This window comes from Epithele typhae, assembly GCF_022376455.1.
Source record: "Epithele typhae strain CBS 203.58 chromosome Unknown BXZ73scaffold_12, whole genome shotgun sequence".
NCBI classification, from domain to species: Eukaryota; Fungi; Basidiomycota; class Agaricomycetes; order Polyporales; family Epitheliaceae; genus Epithele; species Epithele typhae.
In genome coordinates this window covers 592,753-620,721 of record NW_025954203.1, presented here as the reverse complement: position 1 = coordinate 620,721, position 27,969 = coordinate 592,753, and the positions used below count along the sequence as shown (strand labels likewise).

The following is a 27,969-nucleotide window of genomic DNA, read 5'->3' as shown; positions in this document are numbered from 1 at the left end:
ATGGCGGGGCGGATCTCTTTCACAAACCACCAACCCTGGAGCTCTTCTATATAACCTAAGTACTACAGCGGATGATCCATCATCGGAGCAGGCATTCGGGGGGATCCGCCACACAGTTGTGTCTATGATCGTGAAGGTTTGTGCGTGCATATATTACTTGTGATGTCCAAAGACAAGATGAGTGTGCATTGGACGGGACGTGTGCGGAGTATGTAATGCTACGAAAACAAGTGATGTGCTGGCGGCTACAGGGTGGTCTAAGATCATACACGGGAGCGGCGCTCTCTCGTACTGCACTGGGAAGGGCAGACGACGCCGCGCGCGCGCACCAGGCGCGAGGCGAGGGCGAACACAGGGTCAGGCGGGACGGCGAGGGGTCGTCTACGTCTTCGTTTTGCCCGTCGACTTGCTGAACAGTTTCGCCTTCTCGAGCGCCGCCATACCTGCGGAAGTGTGAACATCGACAGACGAAGACAAGGGGAAGGCAGACACGCACTGTTCTTGACGAGGAGCTTCTTGTAGTCTACGATCGTGATGTCCTCCTTCGTCAGGTTCTTGATCTTCCGATTCTTAACTTCCCACAGTTCCTCGGCCACTTGCGAGATCAGCCCTGAGAGGTGTCGTCAGCGTGGGGGCCAGAGGAAGAGAAGAGCGAACTCACGGAAGTCGTGCGAGACGATGACGACGCCACCCTCGTACTCCTTGATCGCGCGCGCGAGCGCATCGATAGACGCCATGTCCAAATGGTTCGTCGGCTCGTCGAGCAGGAGGATGTGCGGGTGCTCCATCGCCAGCTGCGCGAACACGACACTGGGGTTCCTTGTCAACCTCCTTCCGGTTCCGCAACCGCGCACGATAGACTCACCGATTCCGGAGACCGTCTGAGAGCTGCTTGATGGGCGACGTCTGGTGCGCGCCCGAGAGACCGAACCGGCCGAGCTGCGCGCGCCACGCCTGCAAGTCCTTCTCCGGGAACTTCTCGTGGTAGAGGGACTGGAGGTTCTCGATCGGGCTCTTCTCGTAAGGGAGCTGGTCCGCCGAGTGCTGCGAGTACTTGGCGAGCTTGAGCCCGACGTGGCGCGAGATCGTGCCCGCTGACGGCTGCAGCTGGCCGGTGATCATGTTGAGCAGCGTCGACTTGCCCGTCCCGTTCTGCCCGACGATGGCGATGCGCGAGTCCATGCTGATGACCGCGCGGATAAGAACGCATAAAGCGGGGAGAGGGGAGACGACTCACTCGATACCGAAGGAGAGGTCCTTGTAGAGATAGTCCTCTGGCTTGCCCGAGTACGAGAACGCGACCTCGTTGAACGCGAGGATCGGCGGGGGGAGCTTCGAAACGTCCTCGAAGTTGAATCGGAGGGGCTTCACCAGTTCGATCTTCTCGATCAGCCCGGCGGCCTCCATCTTGTCGATGATCTTCTGCTTCGACTTGGCCTGCTTCACGAGGTTCGCGTACGTACCGGCCGAGGCGATGAACCTAATGCGCAGGCGGGGTCAGCAAACCGAGGTCAAGGAGGCAAGAGGGACGCACTTCTTGATGTGCGCGATTTCCTCCTGCTGCTTCGCGTACGCCTTCATCTGGTTCACCTCGTTCTCGGTCTTGGTGCGGACGTAGGTCGAGTAGTTGCCGCCGTAGTAGACGAGCTTCTTCTTGGGCGTGAGGTCCATGATGTTCGTGCAGACGGTGTCCATGAAGTCCTGTGAGTGCGAGGTGATGACGAGGATGTGGTTGTACATGGACAGATACGCCTCGAGCCAGACCACGGCCTCGAGGTCCAGGTGGTTCGTCGGCTCGTCGAGGAGGAGGAGGTGGGGCTTGACGAAGAGCGCGCGGGCGAGGGCGACGCGCATCCGCCATCCACCGGACATGTCCTTGGTCGGCTTGGCCATCATCTGCTGGGAGAAGCCGAGACCGTGGAGAATGGAGCCAGCCTTGGCCTCGAAGGTGGAGGGGTCCATCTCCTCGAGCTCCTCGTAAAGTTGGTCGAGCTGGAGCTCGTCGACGTCGTCGGCGACGGAGAGGTCCTCGATGCGCTGTTCGAGCTTGGCGACCTTTTCCTTTGCTGAGGCGACGATGTAGTCGATCGCATTGACGTCTGAGGGCTCGGCCTCGCCGCGGACGAGGTGGATGTCGATATGTTCCGGGATGTCGATGTCGCGGTCGGCGATGGATTGGAGGAATGTCGACTGGCGACGGGGACGAGCGGTGATTTGGACGCTTGAGCAAATGGATGAGGGGGCTGGGGAGAGAGACTCACCTTTCCGGACCCGTTCTCGCCGAGGAGACCATACCGCTGGCCGTAGTTGAGGGAGACCTCGGCGCCCTCGATGAGGAGGCGGCCGTGGAAGGAGAGCGTGTACGAATCCATCTTGATGTCCCTGCCCTTGATGTCCGAGACGAGGACGCCGGCCGCACTCCTGCATTGAGCGCAAGGTGAGTGTGCAGCCGGTTGAGAGAGGAGAGGAAAGAGGGACGGACCGGTCGGTGGCGATCTGGAGCTTGGCCATCACGCTGAGGTCCTCCTGGCTCGTCGCAGCAGACATGCTCGTGATAGGGGTGTTGACGGAGCTGCCGTAGGCGGAGCCAGTCGGGGTCGAGGTCGAGGTCGACGCATCGGTGTCCTTGCTGCCCTTAACCTTTGCAGACTGCTTCGCAGCCTTCTCCGCGAGACGCTTTTGTTTTGAGGCGGACGGGGCCATCGTCGGTCGTGTAGCAGGTGGAAAGCGTGTTGGCGAGGACGGGGAGGATGGTGAACGAGGAGGAGGGATGAGGAGGAGGAGGAAGGGGTCGAGAGCGGGCGCCAGCGCGGAGATCGATGCATGTGCGCGATAAATTTCCGCTTAGATGAGCGATCGCCCACATCCGGCCTCTCGGCGCTTCCTCCGCGTATCTCCACCCGATCTCGCGTGGTTAACCCCGCGGTCCGCGTTCCCGCCTGGCAATGGCATTGCGTGAGGGCGGGCACGGTGCGCACACACTGCAGATCCCCGGGTTCTGCGCCGTTGGAAACAGGCAGCACCGAGCGGCGACCTGCGCGCTGCGCCGCGCGGCGCCAGGTTCTGATCTCATCTAATTAGCAAGCTCTCCCACACCGCCGCACACGGCGACAGCGAGGCCTTCATCCGCTTCTCCTCTTCTGCCTCTGCGTCCGCACCCACGCTGCCATCATGCCGTTGTCGCAAACTTTGCCCTATCGTGGTAGAGGCCCCCTCGGAGGCTTCTCTAGCAAAACGCGCGACGCGCACCCTAGCAGTGCCGTTCATCCAGGGCGGCGGCGAGCCTATCGCAACTTTATCGAACTCCCACAGGAACCCTCGCCTCGCTCTCCCTGCCTACCGTGGCCACCGTCACCGCCAAGCTCCGAGCGGAGGAGCCCTATTTCAAACCCCGCGGCCCTCGAGACTCGAGAGTCAACGATCACCGGATCCTCCGTAGCCGCAAGTGACGGTCTAGCAGGCAAATCCTCACCCGGCGCCAGGCCCACGTTCAGGGCCCCTGGTGAACTACCGGTCCGCGCACACCACAACAGAGCACGAAGCAGCAACTAGCCACACCACGAACCTGGCCTGAAACTTCACTCTCCCTCTCTCCACCTCAATCGCCGTATGCTACGAAGTCCACAAGTGCGCACCGCGCGGCGCGTGCGCAAACGCGTCTATTAGTTTTCGGGGCTCTACGGTCACGACAGATCGTACGTACGCATATGGGGAGGCTGGGCTGGAGCTAGGCAGGGATACACGACGGGGGGTCCGGCAGGGATATATACAGCCGCACGGCGGCGCGGACCCGGATCCACCCTCCCTACGTCAAATGCAAGGGGGAGGCCGCACACGGCCGCCGGAGGACCCGACGGGGCGGGGGCGGCGAAGGGGGCGATTAGCGAATGGTTGGGGGGAGGTAGTACGGTAAGTAGTAAGGCTAAGTACAGCGACGCGACAGGACGCGAGGGCGCGCGCAGCGGCGGGTTACTATACGACACGCGCCCGCGAGGGGCGCATTCCAACACATATACGTAGCAAGGGCCGATATCGAACAGAGGGCAGAGACGGAGAGCAGCGCATGGAGACTGTACAGTGTGGGCGCGGAACGCCATAAATATCCACGGGCCACACAGTGGGGGACGCGGCGCAGTGCGACGGAGGGAGCATTCGGTGGTACTAGACTAGGTGGACAGCGAGGAGTGAGCGCGTGCTTTTGTAACATATGTGACGTCGACAATATACTAAGAGAGCATACTATAAGTGATGTAGTACGATGAGGCAGGACAGCGACGACGAGGCTAACAGACAGGAGAGGGGAGAGAGCGTAACAAAGTCCCAACCGAGCGAGACGACGAGACGAAACGAGACAAGAGATCCGCGCCGCCCACGCGGCACATGACGAGCGCAGCCCGCTCGCGTCATCAGCAATCAGCCAAAATCACGCAGCGCAGTCTGCACTGACGAAGCATCAAATCCTCGCGGGTCCCGCCGACGTCGACTCGGCGATCACTGGACGAGCGGGTTCCGGAACTGCTGCGTCTCCGCCCGCCAGACCCCGCGCGCGACGTGCGCTGACGCGTGCCCATGCGGCGCGAGCACCTCTGACGGCTGCATGTACTGGTGCGTCGTCCCCGGCGGCGGCAGCGTCACCCGCGTTGGCTGGGGCTGGTGCAGCTCCAGGTACTGCTCCGCCTCAGGCGACGGCTCCCGTCCGTGCTGGCCGTGAGCGTGGGTTTGGTGGTGCGAGGGCGTGTAGTAACCCGTAGACGGGGCCGGTGGGGCTGCGAACGACCCTGACTGATGGGCGCTTGTCGACGCATGTGCGTTCCCGTACCCATACGATGCCGCCGGTTCCACAGGCGTAGGCAGCGAGTGCACGTGGCCGTGCGCGTGAGCTGAGGACGGCGGCGAGTGCGAGTGGCCCTGTGGAGGATACGAAAACGTGTGATGTTGCTCCGGGCGGCTCATCGGGGGCTGCATCGCCGCAGGTGCCTGCTGGTGGTGGTGATGGTGGTGCTGAGTTGGTTGAGGCGACGACTGGTAGCGCATAGGCGCGGGACCCGGAACTTGATCGCCACGCATAACACGCATGTCCTGGATCGGCGCGAGCACAGGCAGGGGCGAGTTGTACCGTTCCATGGCGCCGGCCCCGGGACCAGTTGTACTGACGCTCGACGGTGCAGAATGGTAGGACGAGTGTGCGGTGTTGTAGTTGAAGTGCGTCACAGGCAGTACCTGCGAGGGGGTTTCAGCACCGTGCGGATGCGTCGTGGTGAGCGCAGGAAGCGTCCGGTCGTAGGCGTGAGAGTGAGACTGCTCCTGGGAGTGTGACTGGGAGTGTGCTGGCGCCGACTGCGAGGAAGCTGGGTGCGCGTACCCTGCAGAAGCGAGCGAGTTGGACTCATACGAGTTGTAGACAATCGCCGGGGAGTGCTGAGCAGGAGTGACTGGGCTCAAGGACTCGGGGGGTGAGTCTGCGTAATTGCCCATCGACTGAGGCACATATCCGTAAGCCGGCGTTTGAGGATCGCTCGCAGCGGGCGAGGCCGGGTTGGTAGACGTGGGCGAGTGATGCTGAGGATTGGAAATATGCGCAATTGAGTGTCGATACGAGCTCTGGAGCTGCTGGGAGGGTGGCATGGGGACCGGAGAAGCAGAGGACGGCACGGCGGTAACGCTCTGACCCTGCCGGGGAGCAGGGGGATAAGCGTTGTAGTAGGACTGGCTGGGGTGGGCCGAGACCTGGACATGACCGTGGTGGTGGTAGCTCTCTGCCGGAGAAGGAGGCTCGGTGTAATGACCGGTGGTCGTCGCTGGTGAGACGGGAGAGTAGCGGTCGGATTCCGAGGGCGGGTAGGACTGCTCGCCCTGGGATTGATACGCTCCCCAGCGAGAGTCAGGCGGGCGTCCGAAAGTGGAAGGCGCGCGGCTGGCGTGCGAGGATGATGGGTAAGTGGAGTCCTCGGAGTGATAAGGGCCATAGGTGGGTTGGGGGGGCTCGAGGGAGGAGTGAGGGTAGGAGACCGGGGAGCGGTAGGTACCGTCTGGGGAGGAGCGGGAGGAGGTGGTAGGACCACGGTCGGTAGGGTAGGCGGACTGCTGGGGGTAGGCGGGCGCGGAATGCGGTGGTAGGGTGGGGTAGGCCTGGGTGAGAGGAGGGGGCGTGTCGGGGGGCTCTGGGATGCCCTGGAGCATGGGCGGCTGGCCGTACGCGGGGGTGAGCGGCGGAGGCTCAAGCGGGGGCTCGGGGATGGGCGGAGGGGGCGAAGGGTCGTCGGAGGGGATCCTGGAACGCCTTCGGGAGGAACGAGAGCGGTCGACGTTGCCAGCGCGGGTCATGGCGGCGCGGGTAGCGGAGCCGGAGTTCCTGCGGGAGCCGGGGGAGAGATGGATACGGTAACTGGGGAAAGGGGCGGATGAGTGATCGAACATAAGGGCCGGGCCGATCGCGACAAAAGGCAGGAGGGGTTCGTGTATGCGCGTAAAAGGGTCGCGTAGGATGGAGAGCGATCGGGAAACGGGTCGGGGCGACTGGCGGCTGGGGGAGGAGGATGGGGCGGAGTGTGGTTGGAAAACGAGAACTCACTGCTGCTGGAGGTTGTCCTGGCGAGAGCAGCGAGTCTCACAGCCGGGGAAAGGACACTTGTGGTTGCGTTCACCGGTGTGGATGCGGGTGTGGCGGGCGAGGTGCCCCGAGGTGGTGAAGGCGCGACTGCATATCTGACAGATGTGCTTCTTCTTCGGCTGGGACGGGCTGGAGGACGACTGGGCGGAGGGATTGGATGGGGAGTCGGCGTCGAAGGAAGATTGGGGAGAGAGGGTCGGGAGGGAGGGCTGGTCAGGGTCGTCAGAGGGATGAGGCATGGCGGGGTCGGCTAGGAGGAGCGCGGGGACGGGCGACGAAGCGGGGTGCTGGGACGAAAGGAGGGGTTTAGAAGAGGGAGGAGAGCATAGTCTGGGAAGAGCAAAGCGAGGGCGGACGAAGAGGAAGAGGAAGGGTGGCCGACGACTGGAGCAGGCGGCCAAGAGCCCGCGTCCTCGTCCCCAGGCGCCGGCAGGTTCAGGCGGAGTTTCGTTCCGCTCTGCTGGCCGGCATCTGCCTCTTTCGCTCGGAAGCAGATCCTCCAGAAGCCACACTCAATCTAGACGCCCGCCTCGCGCCAGGCGCCGTCCGCGAGAGACGGGCTCGCCCACGGACGGTCGTCGGGCTCGCCCAGGCGGCCGTCGAGCCCGCCTTCGTTCCCAGCGGGCTTACTGCGGGCCGCAGGCGAGCAGACGACGCGTCGCGCGTCGCGAGTCGCGGTTCGAAAAAGCTTCCGCGCGCACTACGCTTACGCCACGTGTGTGCTATCGCCACCGTCACCGCCCCCGCGCTCGCTCGGGCGTGACCGTCTAACCGGATGGGTGCCTTCTACGGCCGACATGCCCTCGCATCCTCCCAGGCCCTCAATTTTCCATCCAGACGGCAGGCTCTTGCGCCCGGGCTTCGCAGCCTCTCCGCGAGGCCTTATCTTCCGGTCAGCTGCTCCCCACGCCCCCGCCGTCTGCACTTCGCAGTATCGCTGCGGGCCCGGGGCGCCTGCCAGTGTCCTCGGGAAGATTGTCGATTTTGTGTCCCGACCCTGCACTCGACCCCGTCCTTCGTCAACAGTCAAATTCGCTCCCCTCGTCGCCCGTATGACCCACAGCTCGCCCTCCGCCCGCTCACATCTCTATCCAGATAGACCCACGGAAAGGCGCGTTGACCCGGGCTCCTCTTCCGTCATCCGCCGCCGGCTTCTGCTCATCTGCCGCTCGATCGATGCAACTTTATCGCCGGCCTTCTGTCTTTCGCGTACTCTGAATAGCCCCCGTGCGCGCTGCAGATCCCCCCTCTGCGCCCCAGCCACACAACGTCCCGCTTCAGCCTTGCGCCCCGCCAGCCGCGCCCGCGCCCGCGCCCTCGCCACCGCGCCAACGCACACAAGCACCCAAACTCTCCTCGCGGCCCTCTCGTCCGCCGTGGTCCGCGCACCCCGCGGCGCACGCTCTTCCCATCATGTGGCCCGTCCTGTCCCAGCCCGACCGCCTTCTTCTTCCGTGCCTCATCTCCATCCAGCTCTCCTCTCCTCCCACGTGTCGCGCCCGCAATTCTATACATGTCCCTATCCGCCGCCCGCCGCACCGCGCCCTTGCTGACCCGCTCAGCAGACTCCGCGCGACGCCCGTCGCCGCGTTCGGCGCGCCCGGTGGGGGCGCCCAATCCCTCGAACCGTCCAACATCTCAACAGAAGCTCCGGGGCCGGAATGTCGCACGGTGCTCGTTCCTCCCATCCATACTGACCCTCAAGGAGTACAGCCCGCTGGCCAGGACCCGCTCGACTACTGGACGACGGCACAAGAACCGGCCTGACTGAGGCACCATGCACGCCCGTCCGTCAGTACCCACACACAATTCTCCACAGGTTCCGTCGGGGCCAGGGTGGCGATAGAGTCGTACACGGCGCGCCTGACTGTTTCCATGCAGAATCTCATACATACTTGTCTCCTGCCCAGTCCTCCCACGGAGGTCAGCCTGACACGCGACGCCAGCCTTCCCAGCAGCCTCGCCCGATGCTGCTCATCCGAGCTCCGAGCAGTCTCTGTGCGTCTCCCATCCTCCTCGCTTTTCATCTCCCCCCCTCCGCAGATCTACCGAGCGCCGAAACACGCACGGAGCCGCTCCCGCTCGCACGTCAAGCGCGCGTGCGTCACAACGGCAGGAGGAGGCGTGCACCCAACCCCACCCCACCCAGCAGGCGACAATGCAGCAGGCCCGCCGCGTGCCCCGCCGCATGCCCCGCCGCGTGCGCAGGCACGCGTGCTTCGCGTCTTCCTTCCCCCTTTCAACTTTCCACGCCCGCCTCTCCTCAGCGCCCAGCCTGCTTCCTGGCGTCGTATGTGCATACGTGCCGCTTCGCCTTCCCGGCCGCGTGGCCAGACTAACCTTCTTTGCCTCAGGGCAAGCGTCCGCGCGCAGGTGCAAACCCACTTCACGCTCACCCTCGCGCGCGCGCCCTTGGTCGGCGGAGAACCCGAGCTTTGCGGTGGCGTGACGGGGAAGGCACCAACTTTACAATTAATGTAGAGTAGGAGACAGTACGGGCGAACGCAAGCACGGCGCGCAGACGTTGCGAATCTTTCGTGGCGCGCGCGTTTGGGTGCAGGTTCGAATCAATACTGCAAGCCCCCCGCAGCTTGGCAGCGCAGGTACCTCCGTCAGCATCGCTCAGCGTCCCGCGCCCGTGACCGGTTGACCGCGGACCTACGCCGCCCCGCCCTGGTTGGAACTTGGCCTCGCAGTCTGCCGGACCCCAGACCGGGGAGGGGGACGACGATGGGGAGAGAGGCGACGAGACCTGCGCACGCGCCCGTGCGAATCCGTTCCCGTCGGAGGCGCGCCGCGCGGCGCAAGTACTTACACCTGAACGTGAACCTGGAGCGCCTCCCCGCCCGCGGATGCCGACGACGATTAACACCGAAGCTGCGAACCGGACGCGGTCGTGCAGGGCCGAATGTCGAACTTTGTGCGGCCCTGACATGGACGTCACGTCGACCGGCCGCCGCCGCCGCCACGCACGGCGGCACGCCGGGTGCCTTCCAGTCGTTGACCGTCAGCGACCGCAGCCGAGAGGCGCAGGACTCCAGCTGCAGAGAGTCCGCGCCCCGGAGCCCGAAGCTCGACATTGATGTCGCCCCGACGCTGGATCTGTCCCGCGGACTTCCCGGCCTGGAGCTGGCGATCGCAGAGAAGTCCAGCCACCCCACTAGTGCCCGCAGCACGCGCGCGACCCATGTCCCCGTTCCGGCGGCGTCGACGACTTGGGCTCAAAGGCAAGGGACGAGCTCGATGGCGTGAGATAGGTCGCCAGCGCCCGCGGCCCGCGACGCTGCTCCTTCTTGATCCCGATAGAGTGAGATGGCATGGTCCTGGCAGGACTGCAGTGTATACGTACCGCACGCGCCGAGGGGAAAATGCTGGGACCACCGCGTCGACCCCCATCCTGTCACGATGAACTCTATATAGTACCCGCAAGGCTCGAACGCGGGCAGGGCTCGAGCCGCACTCAGCTCTGAGAGGGCGGGGGCGGGATGGTATCCGCGCCGCGTGCGAGACGGAACCTAGAGTCGCGTCCCCGCACTGGCGTGATGGACGCGGGAAGCGGAGGAAGAAGGGATGGGGTGGCCGTGGGCTCCCCGGCGCGATTACGCGTGCGCGAAGCCGGACAAGGGCGAGGGACATCGCCGTGGAGTGCGGAGAGGGGTAGGACGCACGGTCAGAGGGGGAGAGGAGGGTGATACGGTTTCGAGCCCGATCCCGGGGCCGAGGCTATCGGCAGTCGGGGGCAGCATGACGGGCGCGCGCAGCGCAGGGGTGGGTGGAGGGAAGCTCCCAAATGGTGTGGCATCGGGCCTGAAAACGTCCTACGGCCGACGACGCCCACTCCGCCCGCGGCCAGCGTGTAACGGGAGGGCGCCACGACCTTGACGGGCACACGTACTGTGCGTCTTCTGCGGACGAAGAGGAAAAAGTGGTCGGTCAACGAGCGCTACATAGTAAAAGGCGACAGCGAGGGGGTCCCGTAGAAGTTTGATAGGGACGTACCTCTGATGAGCAGCTCCACGCCACGGCTGCTGTTGCGAGAGTGGTACAACGCGGTGAGAGCGACGAACGACGAGTCCGCCGACGGCGCCGCCCGCGATGGCGGGGACGCGTGAGGCGGAAACTGCAGTGGACGGTGCGCTGGTCGGTAGAAGAGGGCAAGGAGAGCCGTAAGCGGTGCTGATTGGTTTTGATTGGTGTTGATGACGGTGTGCAGGAAGTGGCGGGTATGGTGAAGGCTGTCGTGGCTGTCGTTGAATCGAGCGGAGTGTACTGGCCAGAGGAAATAGAGCCAGAAGATGTTCGGCCTCGTCTCGCTCATGTTCGTGGTCGTGAGCTCGTGGTTGTCCTGGTAGAGCCGCCCGAGAAAAAATAAGGTCACGTTGGACTCGAAAGTCTCGGGTTGCATGAGCGGAGCGGTGAACCGGCGCCACGAGTTGCCGTCGATCGCATACTTTGTCGTGGGGACACCCATAACGTCCCAGGAGCCGACAGGGCCGACCACGCGCGTGCAAGATGCCAGGTAAGAGAAGACGCAAGCACCGTAGGCATAGTGAACAGCGGGACGCGCACCATTGATCAAACTTGAAAGTCGCCGTGAGTCCCTCGACTTTGGTACCGTGCTTCGTGATGGCGACCGCCCCGTGCGCCTCAGCCTCCCAGCCCTCTGAGCGGACAATGCTCGGGTCGGTGTCATTAAGAAGCACATGAGATAGCGACATTCGCCGTTGAGTGAGCAGGAGGCGGCGACAGCCGTATCTTACTGGGCAAACGCAGATCCGGTCCCTCGTGGAGACGATCCTCCACGGTGAGCGTGCTCGTACTCCATCAGCACCGGTGCATACATAGGACCTTTGCGCGAGCACTTGAGAGGCATATGGGAGGGGCGAGCGTACACGTGGAGGCCGGGCGTAAACCTGATGACGGGTGCGCGATGGGAATCAGTGCATGAGTTTGATACGGACCTGGGACGTTACCTCGAGGCCAGCTTGGCAGAATCGATGAAGAGGGTGATGCGAGACAGATCGTGGTACATAACAAAGACGCGAGAAAGCGGAAGGACGACATCGCTGATTGCGGTCGTGTTGGCGGTACCGGAGAAAGGCTTGCTGTGGGCGCTTATTCTCCGGGCCTTCCAGGTTCCAACGCTGGGTACCTGATAATGTTTTACTCGTCCGGTCCGGTGCCGTGTCTGAAGGAGTGTTCAGGAATGATCAGTGCCGTGTAAGGCTTTCACAAGTTGACAGGAAGCCTCCTGATTGGGAAATGTAGGTAGGTACGGAGTCGGAGAAGTAAGTAAGTATATACAGCAAGAATACGCCACGAATACAGAAGCCGTCCGATCATGGTGTTAATGCTGGGTGTAAGGAGGCGGGAGAATGACCGTACCCTCTCCCACGTGAGCCAATCTCACCCCCGAGTCGACTTCAGCGCGAGACATCAACGGCCCATCAGAGTACGCATCATCCGCATCAGACTGAGACCCATACACGGACGAAGACAGCGCTGCCCCTCCTGAACGCACCATCCGCTCTGAGGGGAAACCAACTGATGGCGTCTGATCTCGGAAAGGCGCGTGCGAGCCCGCGGTACTGGAGGACGCAGGAGTTGCTTCAGACGGACGAGAGACGGGGAGAGGGGAGGTAGCCGACTTCGACGGCCTGGTTGGCGCGGACGCGAACGCGCCGAACGGCCGCGGCTGCGACATGTCCTCGACTGCATCGCTGTGGTCAGCACTATCGTCGCGACGTCACACACAAACGAGAGCGACGTACCTAGGACCTCCCGACGATCCGGACGCGGAGTCCGACGTCTCCGGAGGAAGACGATGAGCACGACCATGATGGCGATGATGGCGATGCCGGCGACGACCCCTCCGGCGATAGCGCCCGTGTTCGTCGAGTGTGTGCTCGCTCCGACGGTTGCAGAATCGGCCCCCCTGGTAGTTTGAGAGGTTGGGCTATCACCTGTCGAGTTCATGGTCGAGGCTGGGACCTGGATGGACGTGCTCGTAAGGAATCCATCACTCCCGGTAGTGGTAATTCTTGTGGTGCTTGACGAAGTTGTCGAGGTTGACGTCGGTTGGGTTGTTGTTGCAGCTTCAGAATGCGAAGAAGGGGTGGAGGCCGGTGAGCTTGCGCTGGATGGCGGCGGTAAAGATGTCGGAGGGGGCTGGGACGTCTGCACTTGCGCTGGTATAAAGGTAATGAAGTCGAGCCAGTACACGTTTGGCGCCGTGCCATTGGTGTTCGTGATTTTGAGCGTGTGTTGCCCAGGATCGAGCGTCGTAGATGAAAAGTACGATACATTGAGGAGGAAGTGGGGCGGATCGACTCGGGGAGCATTGTACGTCCCAAGGAGGTTCCCATCGATGGTGTATGTCGTGCTCGGCCAACCTTGTACATCGTTGGAGCCCACGAGACCCCAGACAGCGACATGTGTTCCTGAAAGAGAAAAAATGAGCTCAAGGGTCCGCGGAGGCGGGCATGTACGAACCGGTGAAGGTAAACGAAGCAGTGAGTCCAGCAGTCGTGGCGCCATGCTTTCCGCCTCCGACCACACCTCCGGTAGTCGTCACACTCCAGCCTGCAGAATAGACGATCCGCGGGTCCGTGTCATCTACGACGACACTCATGGCGCGTTAGGACGGAGAGGCAAAGGGGCGGGAAGGTGTGTCGAGGACTCTGAGGCGAGAAGCGGGACACTGGACGGTGCGGCGGGGGGATATAAGGGCATGCATGCAAGAGTAAAGATCAAATCACCAAGGTTCGCGTGCCTGGACATCGTGACGGCAGTCGGGCATCGCTAGCTCCGCCACCGGGGAGAGTAATAATGTTGACAGCTAAGGCGGGACAGATGGATGTCGTCCTCTTCCCGTGCGCGCACAGATGTAAGGACGGACAGATGGCTCACTGGGCGTCGTCCAACTCGCCTGGCGAGGGCCTCGATTCAGCTTGTGGTATCCGAAAAAGGGAGTGCGCGAAAAGACCCCGAGCGCAAATGCAAATCTCTGCATCCACATCTCGCTACCGCTTGACAGATGGCGATGGAAGCGGTGATTTGAGCGGCGGTGGGAGAGTCATAAAGATCTTGAGAGCCGGGGCACCTGGCTTGGGTTTCGTTGGGAAGAGAACATGTCTGCTGCTGATGATCAGCGAGGGCGATGAGCTGGTCGAGGTCGAAGTCAGAGTCAATGTCATTTGCCCGCCAAGTACGTCCCACTGACGCCCGCGATAACAGTCGGAACGGGCGCTCCGCTATCCGTTGTTCTCGGGAAAGTCATCTTCAATACCTAGGTACAAAAGACACCGTAAGCACTTGTTATGTAAACTCCCAAGTGCAAGAATACATAAGGCTAGCTCTTCCTGGAGATACTCTGGTGGTTCTTGAGTCAATGACCGCATCAATGACGAAATGACGAAGTAGTAGCGGATCCGACAGAGAAGACGATCCGAGTGAAATCGAGAAGTGGGGCGCGACATCAAGCGCATCATGAGCAGCATCTAGAGGTTTTTTTAAACGTGTTCACGCATGCTGGACATGGTGAGCGGGCAAAGGGGAGGCTTTCAATTGAGGTCGATGAAGACCGCGCGAGGAGAGCACAGCGCACGTGCACGAAGCGCCCGGTATCTCCAACTCTCGCCTTCGACGTCGAACGCGATCGCTCCGACCTTCCGAGGACTTGCTGCACGTTCAAACCGCCGTGGCAGGCAGTCAACTGCTCGACTCACTCCGGCATGTGCTCCTCCGCCCTCCGCTTGTCCTCTCTCACGTCGCGTCTCCATATCATGAGCGAGCCGCTGCGCAAGCTTTTCTCCACTCTTCCACCATGACCTCCAGCCCGTCCGCCATCACCCTCTCTGTCCGTCCAACGATCCACCTCTCGGGCTCCTTCCTTGAAGGCGAGGTGCTTCTTGACTACCGCAAACTGCAGGAAGAAGACATCCAAGAGGTTCACCTTAAACTCCGTGGGGCTCTGGCTGTGTATGTCTGTCCTCTACTCACATTCCCGAAGCTCATTCTCACATTTCGCAGCCATATCCAGCGTGGCAAGCGTCGCTGGTGCAGCATCCAGTCTCTCATCCAGGCCAACGTTTCCCTCTGGACGCATGGCTCGGCCTATCCTCCCCCTGACACTCACGTCCTCCCTCTTCCCTTCCGCCTTCTGCTCCCTCAGAATCTCCCGCCCTCCTTCATCTTCGAGCCCGGAGGCTCCTCGGCGCACATTGAGTATGCCATCGTCGTCGTCCGCGTCCGCCCAGGCACGTTCAAGTCCAACCGCCGGATCAACGCCCCGCTCGTCGTCCTCCCGCCCGACCCAGTCGGGGCGCGAATCCGGATGGGCGCAGACATGGGCTGGAAGCGGACGGCGGTGGAGGAGAGGATCAGACGCAGGCTCTGGGGCGAGCGTTCGCGCGTGCAAGTCGAGGTGCGTGTTTTCACACCTGTCCAAGAGTCTTTCTCATGCGCGCACGCATCCCCCCTCTGCGCAGCTCGCGCTGCCGGAAATCCCCGTCTTCCCCGTCTTCGCCGACCTTCCGTTTGTGATATCTGTCACCACCACCACCGCGCCCTCGCGCGATCTAAGGCGGATGCGCATCCGGACGGCAAGCCTATCTTCCCTGCGCCGCCCGCGATGCACAGCGAGCTATCGCTCACACTCCGACGGCTCACCCGTGTACACGCCCGGGACGAGCTCTCGGTCTTTCGTGACGAGGAAACCACGACACACGAGGACACGGTGATGGTGGTCCTAGGGCGGCCGCGGACGGACGTCGAGACGGAGCTGCCGGAGAAGGAGTGGGTGGCGCAACCGCCCGCTGAGGGAGAGGGAGAGGGCGGGGAGGAGCACGGCGTGTGGGTGCAGCGGGCGCGGTTCCAGGCGACGATGCGGCTCGACGTCACGCCGACGTTTGCGAACGAGTTCGTGCAGTGCGAGGTGCGTTTCTCCTTCTACGTGTCGCTGCGTACGCTCAGTCCGCGGTCGATCCAGTACCTGCTGCACCTCCGCGTTCCATTCGACGGCATGAGCAACGACGTAAAGCTAGACGTCCCGATTATCATCAGCTCCGGGATCGACTTTCCGGTGTTGCGCGTGCCGCCCACGTCGTCGAGCCCCTTGTCATCGTCGGCGCCTGCTCCGGCGATGGCACAGCCTATGCTGGGGTTACCCTCGTGAGTGTCGTCTGTGAAATGCACTGTTCGCCGCTGATGTTTGGTGTAGGTCTTACTGGGACCCGAGCGACCGGAGGTGGCATGATGAAAAGTAGTGCACGAGTGCTGTGTATCTACTTCTCCTAGCCTAATGTACGTACTTGACAATTGTTGCGATCTGCACGGGATTGGCCTCGAAGCGGAAATGGTTTACGAAATGGACGAAAGGCAGATAGTAGAACGCGCTGCTCGAAGACAGGATCAACAACTTGCGGCCCTCGACCATGCCCGTTGTTCATGGGGCTGACCTCGTCGTCCCGAGACTCGCGGCCGGCCCTCCAGATGCTCGCTGGATATCATGGTAAGTACCTTGTTCACGTCTCCGTTTGCCTTCCATCGTTGAGAGCTTGTCAGATCTCAGTCGAAGACTGACCGGATCATGCACGGCCTACCCCGCGAGTAGCACTGTCGCCAGTGAGGTCGCGGACTGCTTCACGAAGAGCACATAGAAGAGGTCGAAGTTTGCCTCCACGGCGTTTCACAGACGTGAGCAAGGTCCCGCGTCGCCGCTGTCGCTCATAATGACCCAACGCATCGCGACAAGCGCGGTGTGTACGAGACCATCCGCCCCGCCAACGGAAGCACCATCGCGTGGACCCACAGCTCCGCCTACCCACAGACAGACTCACGCCCTCTCTGCCGGTACTCTCTCGCCGCCACCAGCGCACGCCAGGGCCTGCTCAACATCCTCCGGGACGAGCTCGAGGCGAAGGGCCTCGCGACTATGCTTGCGGGAGTTGGACCTAACAATGGGAGCGGCAACGAGGGCCTGGGCGACGGGCACGTGAAGGGGGATGAGCACGGTCAGGTGTACGGGGTGGGGGACGTCGGCTCGCGCCGCTCCGTAGCTGAACGTCTGACATGTCTCGAGTCTACTAGGAGGAACGATACGCGAACAAGACAGGATGTATCATTCGCGGGTATATGGAGGTGGTAGAATGACAGTCCCGTCGCCCACGTTCGCCAATCGCAGCCCAGAGTCGACCTCTTCAAGAGTACGGCCCATCGAAGCACCCGACTGGGAGCCCCCCACAGGGGGCACTGCGGGCAGCGCGGTTTTGGAGGACAGGCTCGTGCTCCCGCTAGCCTGTTGCGCGGTGAACGGCAGCGCCTGGGTCATGATGCCCCCGTCCTCATCGCCCTCTGGTTCCGGAGGCGAAATCGGCGCCACGATCAGCGCCATCTACACGGGCGCGGGAAATGATCGGCGCACCTAGCATGAGCCGGCTCTCTCGTCGTGGACCTCGACGCCTTCGGAGACCAATGATGAGCGCGGCCGCGATCGCGACGATCGCGAGACCACCGACGACGCCGCCCGCGATAGCCGCTGTGTGGGAGCTGGAGGACGAGCGCGACGGTGCTGTCTCGTTTCCTCCTGTTGGCTGAGAGGCGGGGCTGCTGCTGCTTGAGCCTGAGCCTGTTCCGGTGGTGAGAAGGACGCCCGAGCTCGACGGGGAAGGTGCAGCAGCACTGGTTGCGCCAGTGGTCGCGGGGGTGGTGGTCGAGTTGCTCACCGCAGGCGCGAAGAGGAGGAAGTCGAGCCAGTACACGTTCGGCGCCGTTCCGTTCACGTTCGTGATTGTGAGCTCGTGCTGGCCAGCGGCGAGGGTGTCGGAGGAGAAGAATGTGACGTTGACGCGAAAGCTGGGCGGATCGACTTGGGGCGCGGTGAACGTCCCGAGGACGTTTCCATCGATTGCGTATGTCGTGGTCGGCCAGCCGTGTACGTCGTTAGAACCCACGAGCCCCCAGACAGACACTTGTGTCCCTGAATGAAGATACCTCTCGTCTCCATAGTTGGATACGAGATGAAATGGAAGTACGCACCTGTGAAACTGAAGGTGGCTGTGAGGTCTGCAGACGCTGCGCCATGTTTTGTTCTGAGGACGCTACCGCCGTCGTTGGCGAACACTTTCCAGCCAGGAGTGTAGGTGATCTGGGTATCCGCGTCGTCCACGAAGGTGGTCATAGAGCAAACAGCAAGGGAAACGGGAGGGCGGTGGAGAGACGCAGAGGCGCTGTCAGAGACGAGGACATGTTATACATATGGGCGTTAGCGCGACAGAGAAAATCAAATACGCACCTCGAGGCTCAGGCTGATTGGCTTCAACTTTGAGGTATTGGCATACGGAGCCACCGCTAAGCACTCATGCAAGCTGCACAGCCTGACAGGAGCAGGCGATCTCGTGTCATACGAGTTTGGAAGGCACATGAGCCAACAGGAAGACATATCAAGCTAGATTCTGCAAAACATAGGGCAAACGCCGTCTGGTGGGCGCCACGTGGTCCCGGCGACATGATAATTGCGGAGGTCCCGAAGAGAGATCGCACGCTGATCTGACGCGTTTGTTGATCAATGTAACCAAGAAAAGGTCGATGCATGTTGACCTTTTCAAGAGCGCGGCTTTGAACTCGGTCACGGTGTCACTGGCCATTTGCAGCCCGGGTTTCTTCTTACAGTAGGGTGCGCCATCGCCTACGCTGCAGTGTTCGATCGCCCTGGGCCTGCGTTTGACGTACGGTATCACCTGTTATGGCCTGCTCCGCCTGTCTGGTTACGAGCTTCAGCGCGCACCCGCTACGGACGCCCAGCATACGATCGTCCGCCACTGGTTACCTTGCATCACTTATATTCTCGCGCCCGCTTCACTGTATCGCTACGCGATTGCCTCCTGGCTCCTCCCCGTCGCCTCTCCTTCCCGTCTCCCCGCTACCGCGAGCCTCTCCGAGGTCAAGCGCGTCCTCTAATCCGATCCCGCCTTTCCGCTCGACTCCGACTCGCCCGACCTCCGCGCTCCCGCGCTCCGCGACCGTAACATCACCAGCGCTCCGTGCCATTTTGTGGGTGACAGAGTCGATGAACGTTTGAACAGGGCGCACCGGAGCCACCCCCGAACCGCGCGACAGGCGCGGCGCCGGGCGTCTGGAGGCTGAGCGCCGTGAGGCGGGAGAGAGCGGTGAGTGTCAGGGCGAGGACAGGAACGCCCTCAACGACGCTGTCGAGGGATGTGTCGAAACCGATTGAGATGGAGGAGGGGTGGGGGGAGATGGATCAGCGTGGAGACTGAATACTGAGTACTGAAGCTTGAACCCCGATCTCGCCGATTCAGGAAGTGAGCTGTTCTATTGAGCGCAGCGTGCCGGAGAGTTGTGGGCAGCGCTGCGCGTACTGGGCAACGTCGGATATGGTGGGAGAGTTGAGTTGGGAGGCATGCGAGGGCAGCCTGATGAGTTTCGCGAGTCACCTGCGGTGCATGAGGTCCATGCATTTTCCTTGAGAGCGTCGGAGATGGAGAGGTTGACCGATTTGGAGGTATCACGGATGAAGCACAGAGCCTCGCCGCAAGAATCGACGTCGAGCCGTTTGCATCTTGTGCTTCTTCCACCATCTCCCCAGAATAGTCGCAACAGTTGGATCTGGCGTCCAGCCTACGATCCAGCCAGCGTAGCCCGTCAGCGCACAGGCGCCATCGTGGGTCCTCGAGCCCCGGCCGTGAAGTGAGCTGCGATTTGCTTGCGGAGCTTCCATCACTCGACCTTCAGCGCTTCAGCGGTCGCCCACCTGGTTGAACGTTCATTGCGAGGCCGGTAAAAAAATATGGGTCAAATCTAGGTGGTAGTACAACAAGCAGTCCTTACAAGAATATAGTATAGGCAACGATAAACATAGCGCACCTCACACTTTGTACCCTTCGATCGGCGGCTGCACCCGTCGCCGCGCACCCTCGGCCGGCGCTGTCCCTTCGCCACCACCTCGGCCGACCATATGCTCAACCATCGCCTGTTAGGTGGTCGATGTCAGCCCCCGAGGTCGCGGTCAGCCACCCGCGTCCGGACGCGCCGGTCCTGGGTCTGGTCAGCGTACCTGCACCTGGTCCCAGTCCATCGGCCCGTCGTCGTCTTCTTCATCCGTGTGCGAGTCGTCTTCGCGACCTGCGCCGAGGCCCCAGCCGCCCATGCTCATCCGCTGGGTGTCTTCCGGATCTGGACTCCTGTAAGAAGAGGTCAGCGACGCTTCCCGCAATGCAGTCCGATCGACGAGCAGAGCTGTACGAATCGTAGTATAACCATATCGACCCCAGTGATGAGGTAAAAAGGCCATCCTCGGCGAACTGAAAGTCCAACGTGAGGCCATACCAAGCTCGCAAGGGGCCGCGCCCCCTTGCCACTGCCGTGGACGGTGTTCCCGGCATGACCGGTGCACGAACGCCTGGCGACCATGCAGATGCAGCCAAAGCCTAAGACCAGCAAGCACGTACCTGAGGCTCTCCAGCAGCTCCTTGTCCCGCTCCCGCCCCGGGTCCGCAAACGCGACCGTCCCGCGCGGCGTGTCCGTCTCGCCGTCGTCCCAGTCCGCGCTCTCCCGCCCGCCGGCGCGCCTGACCGCGCGTGTGCCCATCCCGAGCCCGCCGCCCATCCGCCACTGCGAGCGCGGGCGCGCGCCCATCGCCGCGTCCGTCTTCTGCGCGATGCGGCCGCGGCGGTCGCGCGGCGCGCCGGCGGAGAGGAAGGACGGTGCGCCGGCGGCGGTCGCGCGCGCGGTGCGCGGTGCGAACGAGGCGATGGGCGCGTGCATCGCGCGCAGCAGGCGCGCGACTGCGGCTTCGCCCTGGCTGATCTGGGGCGGTGTCGCGGTGAGAGAGAGGAAAGCGTAGCGTTGGGAGCGTTGGGAGACCAGGACGAGGAGCCTGCGGGGGCGGCAAGGGAGGTGAGTATGCGGACACACGACGACTCGGAACGCACGCGAGACGCACATCTGGCGGAGCCGTCCTGTCTGGGCCTCGTGCTCGTTTGTGGGCTCGTCCTTGAACATCGTCAGTCGTGCGTACAAGCGGGGGAAGAGGGGCAGAATGATGCGGTCGCGGAAGGAGACGAGCGCGAGTGCGCGGACGTCGATCTGGGGCCCGGTGGCCTGCAGAAGCGTCTTAGGGCCTTTCCCGTTCTGAGTAGTGGTCGGGGAAGACGGGCGGTGCGATTTGGGCCCTCGGTAGAGCGAGGAGAGGATGGGGTCGGTTTGTAGTGGGAGAAGGGCCTAGGACGGGTGAACGGTGAACGACAGCCGAAGGATACTAGGAGGAAAACTGACCCCTTCGAGATATGGCAGCACCTGGGTCCAAAAGAAGGTCCAGAGATCTCCGATTCTGATCACAAGCTTCTCCTCATCCACTCCGGAGAGCTTCGAGTTGAGTGTGACCATGCCATTGGCAATGAGCTCGAACGTGTCGTTCTCGAGAGCACCGAAGGCTTTGCTCGGAGCTGCGGAGACCACTGTCGATATATGCCGCCTTACGAGTTGGTTCAGGTCCTCGCTGTGTGCCCTTGGGTAAGTACAACGCACATGCGGACGTAAGAGTACGCACATCGGAACGCGGAGGGGTTCGCCGTTGAAGAGCGGGAGGACGAGCACGTGGAGGGAGGTCCATGGTTTCTCGTTGGAGAGTGTCTGAGCAAGACTCGGTGCAGTCGAGGCGGGCATGGCGAGGGTAAGAGAGGAGCCGGAGGCGACGGAGAGGGAGGGGGTGATCGAGGGCAGGTGGGTGAGAGTGCCCAGGCGGTGCATCTCACGCGAAACGAGTTTCGAATCATAAGTGCGCGTAGAGGACGGCTGGAACCGAGACTAGTCAGCAGAGGGAGACTTGCAGCTGGGAACAGAAGTTCGGTGGGAGATGCGTCGTTCCGGCACTGGGCAGGCCTCGACGGTCAAAGTGTATGATCGCCCTATCGCGGCTGGGGACGTCCCCGTGCCCGCTCTGCCTCGCCATCGGCCCCCTTCCCTTCACTCCCACCTCCAACGCACTCCTCCCGCCCAGGGCATACACCCACCCACCACGTACAATTGCGCATGGCGGGTGGCACGACCAAGTCCACAGAAGCCGTATGCCATTACGTCCAAAGTCACGAAGCAACCATCCACCCAATGAACACGCACCTTTGACGGAGATGGATTGGGCTTGGACATATGCGGGCTCGAGGACGCCATCGAGCCGGGGATGGGGGAGTGGGCTCCGTCGCGAGAGAGCGGCAGACCGGAATCTCCGCGTGAGTGTGTCCGGGTGGGAAGCAGGGCCTGTGGGGTCGGTTGCGTAGCAGAGCGCTGCACAACGGACGGGGTCGCGGCGGAGGACGACGAGGGCGAGGGCGAGTGGTGGATGTGGCCGGGGTGGAGGCCTTGGGGGATCATGTCGCCGAGAAATGCGAGGCGGCCGGCGGTATGCGCGCTCGACGAGTCCGTATGCGGTTTGGCGTCGTTTGGGGCCGTGCGCTGGGGGAGGAGTGATGGGTACGGCGCGGGGGAGGGGCTCGTCGCCGGTTGTGGTCGGCGGCGAGGAGGGCGGCGTCGGCGGCGACCCGCCCGTCGTCTGGCTCCTGAGAGCGGGAGCGCGGGGCCCGATCGCGGATCTCAACCGACTTTCTGCGGACGTGCGCGGACCGGCCCGCCATCGCTTGTCGTCGTCTGCTGCAGTGACGAAGGTGTCACCGTCGGCTTTGGTGTCGGTCAACGCGGGGTGAGGGCGGTTGGAGGGGGCAACGGCCCGCCGACGTCGGCTGCGACTCTTATCTACGCATTCGCCTCTGCCCACCTTAGGCTTTAGATCTTCAGACGTCGAAGCCGCAGCCGCGTGACGAGACCGGCCACTTTCTTGCCTCCTGCGCTCATGCACCATGCTCGCTGTCATCCTTTTCGCGCCTGTCTCATACCCACCATCGCCCCCCGCCCGCCGATACCTGCGCGCGCATTCACTGTGCTCGCGCTCGAGTCCTCGGCAGACGATACCTGTGCGGCCGTCGTGACATCGGAGCGGAGAATCCTGTCCAATGTTGTGCGGAACCAGGCCTCATTGTACGTCCACTGCTCTCATTAATCTCCTCGCGTTATCACAGCCTCCACCAGATTGGAGACCCATGGCGGTATCCATCCCCTTTACGCCATCCACGCCCACCAACATCAAATGGCACGTCGCATGCTTATCTTGTTGCCCGGCCGTTCCTCACGCCGGTCGTTCAGCCAGGGGTCATCCAGCAAGCTCTGAGCGAGGCTAGACTCACAATCCACGATGTCGACGGGATCGCCTTCACTCGCGGGCCGGGTACGTCGTCATTTTCTCCGTGCAGGCTCGCCGCTGAGCGCCGCGCAGGCATGGTAGGCTGTTTGAGTGTATGCGCGACTTCCGCTCGTGCTCTCGCTGCAGTGATGAACAAGCCTCTGGTCGGGGTCCATCACATGGTGCGTCCGTTCGATTTTCGCCCTTCCCGCCATCTCACGCATGGCCACAAAGCAAGCCCACGCCCTCACGCCTTTCCTCACCGCCCCTGACGGCGAAGCACCCGAATTCCCGTTCCTTACGCTGCTCGTCTCCGGTGGGCACACGATGCTACTGCTCGCAACATCTCCCACGCAGTTCCGCATTCTCGTCAACACCACAGACATCGCCATAGGCAACGCCTTTGACAAGGCCGCCAGGGCCCTCCAGATCCCCCTCGACGGCGCAGCTCCCGGTGCCGCTCTCGAACGCTTCTGCGCGCAACCAGATACCCCGGGTGAAGTGCTCCCCAAAGTAGAGATGCCGCGCCCGACGTGGGGCTTGATGAGGTTCTCCTACGCAGGCTTCGCGTCAGCCATCGCCAGGGTCTTGGAGGAGTACGGCGGAATTGATGGGATGAGCCATACGGTGCGCCGAGCGGTCGCGCGGAGCTTCCAGCGTGCGACGGTTGCGCACCTCGAGGAGAAGATCTCCCGTGCATTAGCGCTGTGCTCCGAGATTGGCGTGACACCACGGTGTATGGTCGTCAGCGGGGGAGTTGCGAGCAATTCGTTTCTCAGAGCTAGGTCTGCTCTTCGTCATCGAGGAAGGCGCGCCCGCTAATGCATCGCGTTCACAGGATGCGCGTGTGTCTAGACGCGGCGAGTCCCGGGGAGGCCCTTCCGATGTATTTCCCACCCCCATCGTTGTGTACTGGTGAGCTCGGTTCGGATTGCTGTCCAGCCACAACGCTGACGAGCATGACAGACAACGCGGCCATGATTGGGTGGGCGTCGATGAGCAGGTTTTTGGCCGGTGACACGGACCCTTACTCGATAGGGCACAAGAAGGACTGGAGTCTGGAGGATCTTGGGCGGGAAACTGGGGGCTCGGGGCTCGAGCTCAGCAGCGACTCGGCGACCTCGCCAGCTCAATAACCAAAAGTATTCTCTCTATAAGTCGTCGTATGCATGCCTACGCTCGCTTTGTTAGACTATTAATCACGGATCCACTGTTCACTCGAGCGACGACTGCGAGGGTGTAGGCTCCCCCCGGCTCCGCCTTGCTTTCTGAGTGGCGGGTATTATGGATCGACTGCGGAGTAGTGTCAGCAAGAAGGGTGCGTATATCGTCGGAGGACAGCGGCCCCGGGGCTCTCCGGTCTCTTGTTTAGGCGCCCATCATTCCAGATTGAGTCGGAAACCCCATCGGCCGGGCCCATGAACGGCGGGCATCCTATGCCGTCGAGTGCGCTAGATCTGTAAGATCGGTCTGGAACCAAACAGCACTAGTGCGTGGGGGCAGCTGCAGGATGTCGTTATAATACATAATACACTAATTATACAGAAAGCTGGGTGTAGAGCGATAGCTTCGCCAGGGGACCATGGTATCCTACGCACCGCGCACCGCTCGGAGCAAAGTCCACCGCCCATGCCTCCATGCGCGCATCTAGAACACCATTAGCCGCGGTCACCGTCGTGCATGCCCCGCGCGAGAGCCGCCATTATACTGCCCCTCCGGATCCTCGTCCTTACCGCTCACCGTCACGCTCCTCCTAAACATCTCTCTCCGCGTCGCGCGCTCCTGCATGAGCCCCCAGTTGACCCACCAATTGTCCGCCTCGTCCTCAGCATCGTACCCAAACAGCTGCTCGACGACCTCGATCATCTCCGGGCTTGACTCCGGCGTCAAGCTGTCGATGCCGCCGCCAAGGCTCGCGAGCCCGTGCTCCGCCCGCGCGCGCTTGTCCTCGTCGTCCCGCTCGACGATCCCGGGCGGGAGCGAGGTCGCGAAGATGTTGCCCGACGCGGCCTTGAAGACGGACGCGACGGGCCCCTCGCGGATCTCCTGCAGCGCGTACAGCAGCGTGTCGATCTGGTCGTGCCGGGTGAGGTGCGAGAACAGCCGGCCGAGGCACGCCGCGTCGCACGTGCACATCGCGACCGAGAACAGCGAGCCGACCTGCAAGATCGCGGGGCGTGCGTCGCCGGCGGGTGCGAGCGATCCAGGAGCGGCGATACCGGGCGCAACGTCAGTCGGCGATCGCGGGAGAGAGCGACGGGGACGACGGACAGGAGTTGGGTGGGCGCCCTCGCCGATGCACAGGAGACGGCCGTCGGGGTGCACCCACTCTTCCAGCTTGGGGTGGTCGGCCATGGGCACGCAGGTGATGCGCGATGCATGCTTCGCAATCTGTCGGAGCCGTGGGTCCGAGTCCTTCAACGCGGCGAGGCACTCCTCGATCTCGCAGCGGTACGGCCGCTCAAGCATCTCCGCGCGCGGTGTGAAAATATACAGGGTGAACGCGTCCTCCCCAGTGATAGATTTCTGCGCACCGCGGCCAAGTAAGCTCGCCGGGGTAGCGGAAAAGAACAGAATATGCGCACCACGGGAAAGCCCAGCGCTCCATACCCACGCCCATACCACGTGAAGACTTTGCCCTGTTTCGGAGGCCTTCTTAGTGTCAGATGCCCCCTAAACAACATTCCACCGCTAGACGCACCCCTCTTCGCAGCTGCACGAGCATCTCCTTGTCCTCCAGCCGGTCCAGATTCGCTTCGGGTATATTGGCGCTGCGCACGCGTTTCAGGCGAGGCGTTCCGCTGGTGCCAGTCGACGACACAAAATAATGACGGGACGTACTTGAACAGCTGCATGCCCATCCAAGCGCTCTTGGGTCCTGTCCGAGTGCTTCCAATACGGCCGTGCGGCAGAGGTTTCCTTCGAGGATGTACCCGTCGGCACCCAGCACGACGTCACCAATGAGGACTTCGTCGGACTCGAGTTTCAGCGACGGCTTCAGGGGTCAGGGTGCACGGACACGACGTTTTCAATTATAATCTTCACACCTATCTCCGTGGCATGCTCCGCGAGCAGCTTCCGGAGCTGCGTGTACTGCGCCGGGGAAGGCGGTGGGGTTTCAGGGAGGCACAGTGAAGAAATGCAGTCGGTGACGACGTACGTGCATGAATAGCGTGTCGCCCCCAAGCTCCTCCAGGATGCTGCTTTCCCACGAGTGCTCCCCGACAATCGAGCCTGAGTGGACTGGGAGTGCGTCAGAGGGTGTCGCTCGTCATTCCAGGCCAAACGGAAAGCCTCACAAGAAGCGAACAAAGTGCCTTGACTCTTGACAGACACGGCGTGACTCTGGAGGCGGTCCTTCAGCCCCCATCGGTAGTAGTGCTTCGTCGAGTTGGGCGGTAAGCGAATACCCGAGTCGAATTTGGTCTGTGGCGAACGCGGACGTTCCGTGAGGGCCAGCACCGAAATAAGCCTTGTGCACACACACATACCGGCTCGTAGGGAGATGTGCGGTCGACGACGACGACATTATGGCCGACGCGCCTGAGGGCTATCGCTGCGGACAGCCCACATAACGAGCCTCCAGCGATCACAAAGTCAATGGAGAGGAGGTCAATCTCGTCGCCCTGTCCACAACTCTCAGTGACGCACAGCAATAGTGTTTGATCACGCACCATGAAGCTGGTTGGGCATGCAAGGAGGGCGGGGTGTCATCGCTGCTGTCGTCGACAGAAGCGGGCTCGACCTCGGGGCACCCGTCGGGGGCACCGAGGGCAAGGTCGTAGAACATAGCACCGTCGTTGTGAGGGCGAGGAGGGTGACGGAGGCACGCAGGGCGGGAAAGGCCGGGTAAAGTTGTCGTGGGAGCTATATAGGGGATGGATCCGTCATTCAGCCTGGGCCCGTCGCGGTGAGGCAGCCGAACAGGGGCCCGTCTAGCGTCCCGTATCCGTGGAGGCGGACCACGGCAGAGATCTGAGAGGCGGAGTGCCCTCCGCTTCCGGTTGAGACGAGTGTCTGCCTTGAAATGAGAGGTGGCCAGAGAGACAGCAGGACTGGGGCGTGATTTATGGATGGCGCGCAGCAGCACAAGGGGTTGTTAGGAGCTGGTGTTGAAACAAATATTTTGCAATCGTACCAGGGAGGAAAGCACAGCGAGTTCGCGTTTGTCATGTACTAGGTCAGAGGCAAACTCGTAAGCTACGAACTTCAGAACTGGCCGCGGCGATAAGCGCTTATGCGCACCATTTGGGCTCGCTCGCCTGGTTGTAGACCGCAGCACGAAAGGGCTGGCTTAGCACGGAACCGCCCTCCCAAGCGGAAGGTTCGTTGCTCCGCAGCTAAGCTTCCTTCGTGGTGCACCGTTTGAATGTTTCATCGGAGCCGAAGAGCAGGCGGCTCGTTCCAACGCATACGTACGAAAGGTCGCGCGCAAGTCGCGCTGGCCGTAGCCGTTAACTAGGGGTGCGCCGTTCGCGTCGGAACTCGCGCCTCGGGGCGCACCAGAGCGACCCACTCACCTGGAGCACTGGCCGTCGTCACGACACACGCGGCCTGTGGAACTTTGTGCTATTCGGAGGGTGGTGGTCCTTGGATGTTCGGGCTCAGGTGACTGCTTGCTCGGAATTTGAGACAAGTTACACGAGTTGAGTCGCCGGCGCAGCCGCGCGTCGTCCTCGCTCCATATTTGGCAGTCGCGCACACCACGAAAGCCGACTGTCAAACGTTCATTGCCAGGCATATACAATCTGGGTGGTGGGGATACAACGGGCAGCCCGAAGACGCACAGCCGAGACACAGGTAAACATAGCGCACCTCCTCTCTCCAGCGTAGAATCGTCAGGGCCCAAATCAGCGACTGCGCGCGGGACCTTCGCCAACACCGAGGTCGACCATATTCTTGACCTGCGCCTGCTCAGCGCTCAGCAGTGTTCGTCGCCGGCCACGTCGACGCGGACAGCCTTACGCCACTGCGCCTGTGCCAAATTCATCGGCCCGTCATACCCAATGGCGACTTCTTCCGTGGCGTCGGCCGGAATACAAAACTCGCCTGCTGTGTGGCGGATCTGCGGTCCAGACTTCATAGTGCTCTTCGTCCACCGTGCTC

General features: G+C 62.3%; 9 protein-coding genes across 9 annotated transcripts; 2 read left to right on the top strand and 7 right to left on the bottom strand.

The window, feature by feature from the left end:
• Nucleotides 1–381: 381 nt before the first annotated feature.
• BXZ73DRAFT_44017 (P-loop containing nucleoside triphosphate hydrolase protein) lies at nucleotides 382–2,703 on the bottom strand (the record flags this gene model as incomplete). Its single annotated transcript, XM_048019256.1, has 8 exons — nucleotides 382–443; nucleotides 497–610; nucleotides 662–810; nucleotides 866–1,183; nucleotides 1,238–1,480; nucleotides 1,535–2,190; nucleotides 2,262–2,421; nucleotides 2,483–2,703. The coding sequence occupies 8 exons, from the start codon at nucleotides 2,701–2,703 to the stop codon at nucleotides 382–384; spliced, it is 1,923 nt and encodes a 640-aa protein (XP_047879920.1).
• Nucleotides 2,704–4,491: 1,788 nt separating this feature from the next.
• BXZ73DRAFT_43711 (uncharacterized protein) lies at nucleotides 4,492–6,324 on the bottom strand (the record flags this gene model as incomplete). The annotated part of the gene is made up of 1 exon (XM_048019195.1): nucleotides 4,492–6,324. One exon carries the CDS (start codon nucleotides 6,322–6,324, stop codon nucleotides 4,492–4,494), a length of 1,833 nt encoding a protein of 610 aa, XP_047879919.1.
• Nucleotides 6,325–6,567: 243 nt separating this feature from the next.
• On the bottom strand, nucleotides 6,568–7,409 carry BXZ73DRAFT_89057 (uncharacterized protein; the record flags this gene model as incomplete). Its single annotated transcript, XM_048025152.1, has 2 exons — nucleotides 6,568–6,723; nucleotides 7,383–7,409. 2 exons carry the CDS (start codon nucleotides 7,407–7,409, stop codon nucleotides 6,568–6,570), a joined length of 183 nt encoding a protein of 60 aa, XP_047879918.1.
• Nucleotides 7,410–10,209: 2,800 nt separating this feature from the next.
• BXZ73DRAFT_99620 (uncharacterized protein) lies at nucleotides 10,210–13,241 on the bottom strand (the record flags this gene model as incomplete). Its single annotated transcript, XM_048028069.1, has 6 exons — nucleotides 10,210–10,417; nucleotides 10,506–10,515; nucleotides 10,610–11,003; nucleotides 12,132–12,322; nucleotides 12,382–13,050; nucleotides 13,103–13,241. 6 exons carry the CDS (start codon nucleotides 13,239–13,241, stop codon nucleotides 10,210–10,212), a joined length of 1,611 nt encoding a protein of 536 aa, XP_047879917.1.
• A 1,194-nt stretch (nucleotides 13,242–14,435) lies between these two features.
• On the top strand, nucleotides 14,436–16,680 carry BXZ73DRAFT_99619 (uncharacterized protein; the record flags this gene model as incomplete). The annotated part of the gene is made up of 8 exons (XM_048028068.1): nucleotides 14,436–14,590; nucleotides 14,642–15,035; nucleotides 15,100–15,146; nucleotides 15,251–15,545; nucleotides 15,600–15,781; nucleotides 15,831–15,857; nucleotides 16,484–16,604; nucleotides 16,669–16,680. The coding sequence occupies 8 exons, from the start codon at nucleotides 14,436–14,438 to the stop codon at nucleotides 16,678–16,680; spliced, it is 1,233 nt and encodes a 410-aa protein (XP_047879916.1).
• Nucleotides 16,681–16,730: 50 nt separating this feature from the next.
• Nucleotides 16,731–17,789, bottom strand: BXZ73DRAFT_99618 (uncharacterized protein; the record flags this gene model as incomplete). The annotated part of the gene is made up of 3 exons (XM_048028067.1): nucleotides 16,731–16,963; nucleotides 17,034–17,588; nucleotides 17,648–17,789. The coding sequence occupies 3 exons, from the start codon at nucleotides 17,787–17,789 to the stop codon at nucleotides 16,731–16,733; spliced, it is 930 nt and encodes a 309-aa protein (XP_047879915.1).
• Nucleotides 17,790–19,496: 1,707 nt separating this feature from the next.
• BXZ73DRAFT_99617 (HbrB-domain-containing protein) lies at nucleotides 19,497–22,001 on the bottom strand (the record flags this gene model as incomplete). The annotated part of the gene is made up of 7 exons (XM_048028066.1): nucleotides 19,497–19,601; nucleotides 19,686–19,812; nucleotides 20,080–20,508; nucleotides 20,575–20,852; nucleotides 20,907–21,129; nucleotides 21,181–21,425; nucleotides 21,750–22,001. The coding sequence occupies 7 exons, from the start codon at nucleotides 21,999–22,001 to the stop codon at nucleotides 19,497–19,499; spliced, it is 1,659 nt and encodes a 552-aa protein (XP_047879914.1).
• Nucleotides 22,002–22,476: 475 nt separating this feature from the next.
• Nucleotides 22,477–23,999, top strand: BXZ73DRAFT_89055 (glycoprotease; the record flags this gene model as incomplete). The annotated part of the gene is made up of 7 exons (XM_048025151.1): nucleotides 22,477–22,661; nucleotides 22,713–22,773; nucleotides 22,827–22,908; nucleotides 22,957–23,045; nucleotides 23,098–23,648; nucleotides 23,702–23,778; nucleotides 23,830–23,999. The coding sequence occupies 7 exons, from the start codon at nucleotides 22,477–22,479 to the stop codon at nucleotides 23,997–23,999; spliced, it is 1,215 nt and encodes a 404-aa protein (XP_047879913.1).
• Nucleotides 24,000–24,531: 532 nt separating this feature from the next.
• Nucleotides 24,532–26,653, bottom strand: BXZ73DRAFT_99615 (FAD/NAD-P-binding domain-containing protein; the record flags this gene model as incomplete). The annotated part of the gene is made up of 11 exons (XM_048028065.1): nucleotides 24,532–25,389; nucleotides 25,449–25,502; nucleotides 25,565–25,634; nucleotides 25,705–25,712; nucleotides 25,763–25,858; nucleotides 25,909–25,956; nucleotides 26,024–26,106; nucleotides 26,163–26,289; nucleotides 26,355–26,489; nucleotides 26,538–26,544; nucleotides 26,619–26,653. 11 exons carry the CDS (start codon nucleotides 26,651–26,653, stop codon nucleotides 24,532–24,534), a joined length of 1,521 nt encoding a protein of 506 aa, XP_047879912.1.
• Nucleotides 26,654–27,969: the final 1,316 nt, after the last annotated feature.